Below are 9,214 nucleotides of genomic sequence, written 5' to 3'. Positions count from 1 at the left end.
GAAGAAAATTTTTGAAGATCGGTATTTGATACATTGACGATGTATTATTTTATTCTATCAATAATTTTATAAAAAGATGTGTTTTTCTAATATTTTATTATACCTTTATAAAAATAATATGTGTTCAAACTCTCATTTTTGATTTGTATCCATATAAGGTTCTATTTAATGTGAAAGGTGTATTTATATTAAGGCGTATTTTCGACATAACCATAGTTGAAGTGGTAAAATTAGTCACGGATGTTAGCATTAAATTTAGAGGGTTAATTAAAATTTTCAAAAATGTTTATGGGTTTAAAAAATTCCAAAAATATTGGAGATTTAATTTAAAGTTTTAAAATTTTAAAGGTTTAATAAGAATTTTTAAAATTTTAAAAGACTTTAAGGCACTAATTAAAAATTTTACCAATCCCTCTATTCCAAATTTACAATGATAGAAATGGCTTATTTAGGTGTATATTTTAGGGCCAAGTATGTTTCAAGTTTATTGGTATAAAATTCAAAATCCGACCATTGTTTGTAAACTCGTTCTTACTTCTTTGTCCCCGTTGTTCCACGGGGGTTGAAGACAGTAGCCATGTTGGGAAGGGATGTGGGTTTGCCTCGGCTGTTTAGTCGTCTCTTGGTTTCTCCTGGTCAAATTCAGATAACAGTAATGATTTTCCTAATCGGATGTTTGGTTCATTCAGAAATTTTGGTGAAGATAAGTGTCGAGTACGCTATCACGCTTTGGGCGTTATCTATTCAAGAAATTTGCTTGTGCATGAAAACAAAGTTCAAACGGTGCAAGATGTTACTCTTTTTGTTTAAGCATATATCAGGAGTTGAATGAACGGAGGATTGGGAATGACCTTAGGCGAATCCCATCGTTGGGTGGGTGGATGCCTCCAACTCAGCCTTATTTCCTTTCAGGGCGGCTTCCCATGTTTCTGCTACAGGAGTAGTTGTTAGAGATATGGAAGAATTCGTTCTAGGAGCCTGTACTCGATTCAACAGAGCCATTTCTGATTCTTTTGCAGTTGAAGCTTTAGCTTGTCTCCAAGCCTTGCATTTTGCCAGAGATATGGGGTTCTGATGTGTAATCCTGGAAGGCTACTCCAGAACAGTCGTTAAAAGGCTCAACGCAAATATTGATGATATATCTAGTATTAGTGCTTACTTACACGATGTTAGATTTTTATCCTCTTCTTTTGAAAGCTGCATTTTTTCACAGACTTTCAGAGAACATAGTTAAGTGGCGCATTCGCTACCTAAGAAAGGAATCCAGTATCACGCAGATTGTTACTAGGTAGAAGACATACCTGAGGAGTTCCGTCATTTGGTGGATGCAGGTCGACGGTGGGCTGATCCAGGTCATGGCTTTTAGTTAGTGATTACCTCTTAGATTTTGCTACCATCACTGCTGTTTTGCTAAACCCAATTCTATCATTTGTTTATTTTGATTCAGGCATGGAAGATTGAAGGTTTAGCTGACTGGTTTTTCTTTTCGTTTTCCCCTTTGCTGTGTGTAAAAAGGGTCAATTTCTCATCTTTTTGTTTGTCCGTTGGTTTCCCTGATTGGGTAGCCAAATGGTTCTTAATTGTTTATTATTAATAAAACCATTGCGTAAACAATTTTTTATGAAAAATACTATCAAAACAATCATATGTTTAGATTAAAAATTTTAAATAACAAAATTGAAACTAAATCTTAAATTTTATTCGGAATTATCCAAAAATGTTAATTTTCAACCATAATTATCAGATTAAGTCAGTTTTTGCAAAATTCTAAAAAAAAGTTGGACGCATTCAGTAAATATGGCAAGAAAACATTTCAAGTTGGATGCACTTTCAGTTTTAATAAGATGATTAAATGTTAATGCTTTTATTCATGAGTCTCAGGTTTGATTCATCTCCTACTCATATTTTTTTTTCATGTTACTTTAAGCTTTTTAAATTTTTAATATATTAGTTCTTTAATTAGATGGTTAGATAATTGCAATTACATTCTTGAGTCTATAGTTAAATTCCTCTTCTACTCATATTTATATTTTTTTATTTCATGTTGCTTTAAGCTTTTAAATTTTTAATTAATATTTGTTAACATATTAGTTCTTTCGTTAGATGGTTAGATAGTTGTAATTACATCATTGAATCCCAAATTCAATTCCTCTACTACTCACATTTGTATTTTTTATTTCATGTTGCTTCAAGCTTTTTTTAATTAATATTTTAACATATTAACTCCTTTTGTTAGATGATTAGATAATTGCGCTTACATCCTTGAGTCTCGAGGTTCCATTATTTTTATAAGCATATTAATGTATTTTTATTTCATATTGTTTCAAGCTTTTTCTTTTTAATTAATGTTTATTTTTATTTTTAATTAATGTATTTTTATTTTAAATATTTTATTTATAAAATCAAATAATTATTGTAAATATCATTAATTGAAAGAAAAATAATAATATGCTTATAAAAATGATTAAAAACAAAAAATACATTAATTAAAATAAAAATAATTTAAAAATATAATCAAAACATTAATTAAAAAACTTAAAACAATAAGAAATAAAAAATACATTAATATGTTTATAAAAAAATAAAACTTCATACTAAAAAATTAAATGTCAATAATCTAATCATCTAATATAATTGATCTTTTAACTATTTTGATATCCGAGGGCTCTCACTTGTATGCAGATTTTACCTTAGAGCTCAAAGTGCACAATCGGTCCAAACCCAAGGAATTAAGATGCTATCATCCACACCGTAACGAAAACACCTGAAGGAAATCACATATAAAAATGGTTTGATAAAATATAAATCTTAAATGAAGAAGGGGCATATACGTAAACAGAAAAAATAAAATCTAATTGCATACATATATATATATAATAATATCATTTTGGCTTCTCTATTTTTCCTTGAAAAACAACCAAAAAGGTCCAACTAATTTCTCTTTGGTTTCTTTCTTTCACTAGATCTCTCATGGCTTCCTGCATCGCTCCCGTTGCCATCTCAGGTTTTTCGTTTTTAATCAACTTTTCTATTTTTTTTTTACTTAATCATTTCAATTTTTGATTGCTGCTCCGTCTTTATTTGAATATTTTAATATGCGTTGTAACTGCACATGTTTTATCTGATTTTTGGAGCATGATTTTTGAATTTAGATAGCGTAAATGACTAATGTTCTAGAATTTTTGTTTCTGAAGGGAAAAAAAAAGAATTATATCCTCGATTTTCAGTTTTAAGTAAATGATAGTTGATTAAAAAAGTATATGAAAGTAAATCATACATCATTACATTTATGAAGATAATTATTAAAAATGTGAATATTTGCTTTCGTGTGTAAAGTGATGTTTTTCAACCAGAAAGGAAGTCAGTGATCCAAGTTAATTGAGATGATGCTGTTGGATAAGACTGGAGATTTCTATGTCCAAAGTTCAACTAATAGATTATAAGCACTTCCTATGTTAGATGATTAAAATTCTTTTAAGGAAGGAAAATTACTAGAAATAGATATGCGTCAAGTTTATTTCTTGATTTCTTCTGTCTTATCCTGTATGTTTCGTTGACTGTGGACGTAAATTTTAGGAATATAAATCTTTTCTTCCATTTTTATTTTAGAAATTACTGAATATTTTCATTGATATCAAACTTGTATGGTGTTTGGTGCTGTTGCTTAGACTTCCCATTTTTCTCGCATTACCCGTGTTTAACACTTATATCATATATCCAAAACATGGGTATGGAATATGGGTCTCCAAGGACTCTCAAAATACATGGAACTTAGTATGAAATGAACATGTCCATGTTGAATGCGTATCCGTACCGAAATTCACACCTGCGTTCAGAGTAACATAGGTTTGGTGTAAAAGCCCCAAAGAGAAAAAAAGGAAAAGAGGGAAGATTTAAGGATTCAAATGCATTAAATTATGAAAAGTAACAGTCATATTCTAACTTCCATAAATGAAATTAAGACATGTAAAATGGGAAAGAAGTATTTTTTCTATTTCATGTTGCATTGGTTTTCACTATATAAATTCTTCTTGGAACTTGGGATAGCTTGTTGTTAATGCTGACATACAGCAATGAAATAATTGATTATCAAGTTCTTTCTTTATGCTCACTTTATCATTGTTTCTCTCTGGTTTATAGGTGGTTCTCATCTTCAGGCAAGTGAAATTTGTTTCGCTAAGTCCAGCACCTTTGGCAAAATACCAAGTTTGGCAGTTCAGAGGAAACCAATGGCATCTAATCATCGGTTTTCTGTTTGTGCAGAGTACCGGTATGTGAATCTGGAACAATCCATGTTATGTAAGCTTGGATGAATTTTCATGTTTCATATTAAGAGTATGCTGCTCTGTGGTAAGCTGAACGCCTGATTATTAGTTGTTGTTACTCCAGCCATACCTCTACCAAGCGTTTGGTTTTATGTTTACTAGATTTCTTGTATGCTGGGTTATTAGATGACTATTGTGTCAGTCCGTCTTACTAAATCACCTTGGTGCCAGACAGCTCTACCAAAGAAGTTATGCACTTTCAAGATTATTATATTTGAAACTCAAAATTAATTGCCAAACATCAAAACTGAAGTCTTCATACCAATACCAAAAGTCTTGAGGTCATCACTACCTGTTTATATAGTTAGTGTTGTCTCATTGCTGAACACATTTGGAAGAATGACGTCAATAGAAGCATTTCTGCCTACTATATACGGGGTTGCCATTGATACACTTGCAGTGGGGGAGTTTTTTTTAACTCTGTAAGCGGGGTTTAAAAACTACTACATCTCCCATTTCCTTTATTTTCCTTTCATTGTTATTTTTTACTACACCGTAGGGGATTGTGTATGCTTTCTCATTGCTTGTGGAATCTAAAAACTCCCTTTATCTATTTACTATATCCTATGGTTTTTTTTATAAGATTACCCAATGGTTATTAAGTTGTTTATTGGATGATTTCTCAATTAATAAACTTCTATTTGACTGTTAAAAAGTTGTAAATTTGACACTGAACTTCTCCTCTCAATGCACAAACTCAAAAGGTTTAAAGCATATCTGAACTCCTCCATGGTATATTAATACATTCCATTTGTGTTAAATGTTCCTGAGCTGATTTTTTAAAGCAAATATACTTTTTACTGCGTTCCACAATGTACCATGTTAGATTACTCCAGGTAGCATTTTGCAGTTACTTATGTTGGTTTTGTCTCAATAGTGATGTCGCTGCATATTTCTACTACTCTATTCTCATCATTTTTCTATTCACTCTGATGGTATGCAGTGATGGCACTAAGGGTGGAGGAAACGATTTTGCTGCTGGTTTTCTTTTAGGAGGTGCTTTATTTGGAACTCTGGGATATATTTTTGCACCACAGGTGATTAGTGTTTGCATTCGTCTTCACTTGATTTCCTGCACATGTTCTACCGTATCCAATCAATCACCTTTTTTGGTTTTAAACCACAAAAGGCATTATATTTTTCCTTTTTTGGTTTGGGTTGTCAAACCATTACTTTAATCGCAAAAACCAAAATTTTTTGCCCGTCTAGCACTCGAAAGCTATGCCAGTAACAATGCTAAAACGATGTATCCTGTTTTACTGGTTGGTTTCATGCTTTCTTTCTTCTTGTCTTGTCATAGTAAACATCATCCCCCAGCATATTTCAGGAAATGATGAAATGTTAATTGCTGTTGTTTCGTGCAATGAGTGGCCGTTTTGCTATACGTTTGACGTTTTGGATATTCAGGTTGGATCTGAATTCTTAATTTGTTCTTATGATTTAGATTAGAAGATCCCTGTTAAATGAAGATGAATATGGATTCCGGAAGGCAAAGCGACCAATTTACTATGATGGAGGTCTAGAGGTAATTGGGTTCTACCTCGTTTTATGACATGGTCCATAATATATATGTTTGCTATCCTTATATTAATTGAGCTCCGCTTATGAAAGCAGAAAACGAGGCAGACCCTGAATGCAAAAATCCGCCAACTCAATTCTGCAATTGACAATGTATCCTCGCGTTTGAGAGGTGGAAACAATTCACCAAGTGTGCCGGTTGAGACAGACGCTGAAGTAGAAGCTACTATGTAAGACATATTTCAATGTGGTTAGTCATGAAGTTCCAAGTTTACAGTGATTGATGGATTTACCTGTTCTGCTATGAATTCTGAATTCCAAGTGTTTGAGAATTTTATATGGGATTAATGCAGTTTTATTATGTTTTTAGTTTTTTTTATTCTCTATCCGGGATCGAATGAATGAGATTAGCGTAAACGAGAGAGAAATTATGTAATTACACGATAAAAGATATTAACACATATAAATTGGAAAAAAAAGAGGGCCCAACCGGGTTCGAACCGGTGACCTCTTGATCTGCAGTCAAATGCTCTACCACTGAGCTATGGACCCATTTGTTGATATTTTCTTTGTTAATTTAATATATCTTTTGAAATGATAAAAAGATTTGTTGAAAGATATTCACTATTCTATGGTTAAAAATATAACACTTCTTTTAAAAGATTTAATTTAATTCTTTATTTAAAAAATAATACCAAGCATAATATTAAGTAGAGTTGTCCATGGGTCAAATTTGGGTCGGGCCCCAATAAAATTTTAAGCTTGATTATTAGGCTTAGGCCTAACCCGACCTAAATAATGGACTTAAATTTTGCCCAAGCCCGACCCAGATAAAAATGCTAAAACTTGGGCTTGACCTGTATTAATTTTTTTAAATTTTATTTTTTATATAAAAAAATTAAAAAATATAATTTACCAAATATACTAAAAATATTAAAATAAATATTTCCCACAAAATTGAAAATAAATTTTAAAAAATCTTTATACTTAAATAACACTAAGATAAATGCAACTTAACAAGCAAATGTCTCTAAAATAGTAGCAAAATTAACAAAAAAAAAAAAACAAGTGTTATACAATATCCAAACATTAACAACAAAATAGTAGCAACATAATAGTGAAATAGTAGCAAAATAATAGCAAAAAGTGGGAGCACAATAGCAAAACATGGAAAAACCACAACAAAAACAACAGAGTTTTTTTTTATTGAAAATTCAGGCCGGGTCGGGCAAAAGATCTTACCCGAGACTTGGCTCGTTTTCTAAACGGGTTTTGTTTTTTGCCCAAGCTCATTTTTTAGGCCTATATTTTTACCCAAACCGTGTCATTTTTCGGACAGCTCGGCTTATGGACAATTCTAATATTAAATATGCAAGTTTACTTTATATATTATTAAGATGATGTTAATTTTATTTTTTAAAAACTCGAATGGAATAAGAATCTTCATTCTGGTTTAGTTTTATAACGGTGAACAAATTAAGATCTAAAAGTTAACTATTTATTCTCTAATGGTGTCTTCAATTGGTTCGACTTCCTTTTGTAGGGGTAGTGTTGCGGACAAGGTTAGGGTCCTTGCAGGGGTTTTTGGAGTAAAGGGTGCGGGAACTTGTAAAGAAACGGAGTGTCTTGGTTTTCTTGGGGTTTTGTTTTATAGCCTATAGGTGTGGCTTCTTTCCGCTAGGTCAAGTTTTCATCTTAAGGGGTGTGGTAAGGATCATCTAGGGTTTTTTATTATGGAAATTGTAAAACTTTTGGTTTTAATATTGAAGTAAAATTTAATTTTAGGCTGTTATTTTAATTTTTTATTGATGTAATAAACATCAACATAAAACTTAAAAGAGTATTCAAAATTTTCAAAAGAATAATTAAGTGTGATATGTATATAAGTATTTTCAAGAAATTTTAATATTTTATTTTATTTTAATTAAAAATATTATTTTATTTTTATTTAATAAACCATTCTCATTAAATTCACATCATCATAAAATGTAAATTAGTTCGAAATTCAAAATATTTTTACTTTAATATTAAAATCAATGGCTTTCATGAGTAAAAAATATAGGTTAAGGGCTTATTCAGTTACAAAAATAGAATAAGGGCTTGTTTAAACAAGGTATATTAGCCTTTTTACTACAAAAGTGGTATTATGAGGCACATAAGGTTTGAACGCTAGCAAGGATTGACAATATAGAAAGAAAAGAAGGAGGTGAAATAGTATAAGCAATGGCTTTGGGCCCCCTTATCAAAAAGCCTGGAGTAAGACGACTTCTTATGGAGTGAAAGGAAATTCTTGACGTCGATGATAAAGAGCAAGGTAGAGGTCGACTATTCCAACTAAACATGTCACCAGAGAGGAGTCAAGTTTGGATGGGGTAACCACCTAGTTTGTTTGCATACATGTAGTGATATGAAGAATTAGGCAACAATTGTTGTAAGGGATAGTGATGTAAGAGGGGGAATAAGGTTAGGAGGTTGTGCTTATTCATGTCAAAGACTACTAGGTAGGTAATTAAAGTAAGGCATAATGTGAAAAGGTAGTTGGAATCGACATCAAAGTTTGGAAAGAGGTGTTATCGGACTCCAAGTAGTGATGGCGAAGGCATGAAGGTGGATAACGATGGTAAGCATTAAAAAGGAGAGAAAAGTATACTTAAGGTTGTTGATCCAATGGCGAGTGGCTATTGAATAGCCTTGCCAATAATTACTCTAAGGTTATTATTATGGAATTATCATCGGCTTGAGAGCCTACAAACATTTCAAGCCTTAAGGAACTAATTGATAAGAAAGATTCCGATGTTGTGTTTTTATGTAAAACAAAATTGATGATTTTTTAATGTGATAAAGCACATAAGTAGTTTGATATGGTAGAATGTATAACACTTAACTGTAAGGATAAAAGAAGAGGCCTCATTCTACTTTGGAATAAGGGTACTTTGCTTGATCTTTTGTCATTTTTACTAAGAATGTTGATATAAAAATTGTTTGAAATGAGTCAAAAATTGGATACATCTTCGATTTATATGGAAATAGTGAAGTCAGTATTCTAACATCCTAAAATTTTCAATTAGACACATGGCACTATTCCGACAATGGATATAGTGAATTTTCAAGAAAATTGAAAATGAGTTAGTTAAAGGAATTATTATGAAAATAAGTGATTTTGGATATGTGATGAAAGGATTGAATTATAAATTTCAAAAGTTTAAGGACTAAAGTGCAAATTTGACCAAAATGGGAAAATAAAATATTATTGATTATTTGGCTTAGAAACGTATTGTATTATATATTAGTGTGATAAAATCACTTTTGGATTAAATTAGAAGAAATTCAAAATATAGGGACTAAATTATAAATTTCTAATTTTGTCAAGA

The 9,214-nt window shown here is 31.3% G+C and overlaps 1 protein-coding gene and 1 non-coding gene across 2 annotated transcripts; one reads left to right on the top strand and one right to left on the bottom strand.

Moving 5' to 3' along the window:
• Positions 1-2,835: 2,835 nt before the first annotated feature.
• Positions 2,836-6,222, top strand: LOC105782911 (uncharacterized). Its single transcript, XM_012608006.2, has 5 exons — positions 2,836-3,004; positions 4,141-4,270; positions 5,269-5,362; positions 5,770-5,850; positions 5,940-6,222. The coding sequence occupies exons 1-5, from the start codon at positions 2,971-2,973 to the stop codon at positions 6,075-6,077; spliced, it is 477 nt and encodes a 158-aa protein (XP_012463460.1). The 5' UTR covers positions 2,836-2,970; the 3' UTR covers positions 6,078-6,222.
• Positions 6,223-6,323: 101 nt separating this feature from the next.
• TRNAC-GCA (transfer RNA cysteine (anticodon GCA)) lies at positions 6,324-6,395 on the bottom strand. The gene has a single exon. It is a non-coding gene; the product is annotated as a tRNA-Cys (tRNA).
• Positions 6,396-9,214: the final 2,819 nt, after the last annotated feature.

Source organism: Gossypium raimondii, chromosome 13 (assembly GCF_025698545.1).
Source record: "Gossypium raimondii isolate GPD5lz chromosome 13, ASM2569854v1, whole genome shotgun sequence".
Taxonomy (NCBI): domain Eukaryota; kingdom Viridiplantae; phylum Streptophyta; class Magnoliopsida; order Malvales; family Malvaceae; genus Gossypium; species Gossypium raimondii.
Note: the sequence above shows the minus strand (reverse complement) of the source record. Positions and strands in the feature narration are given on the sequence as shown.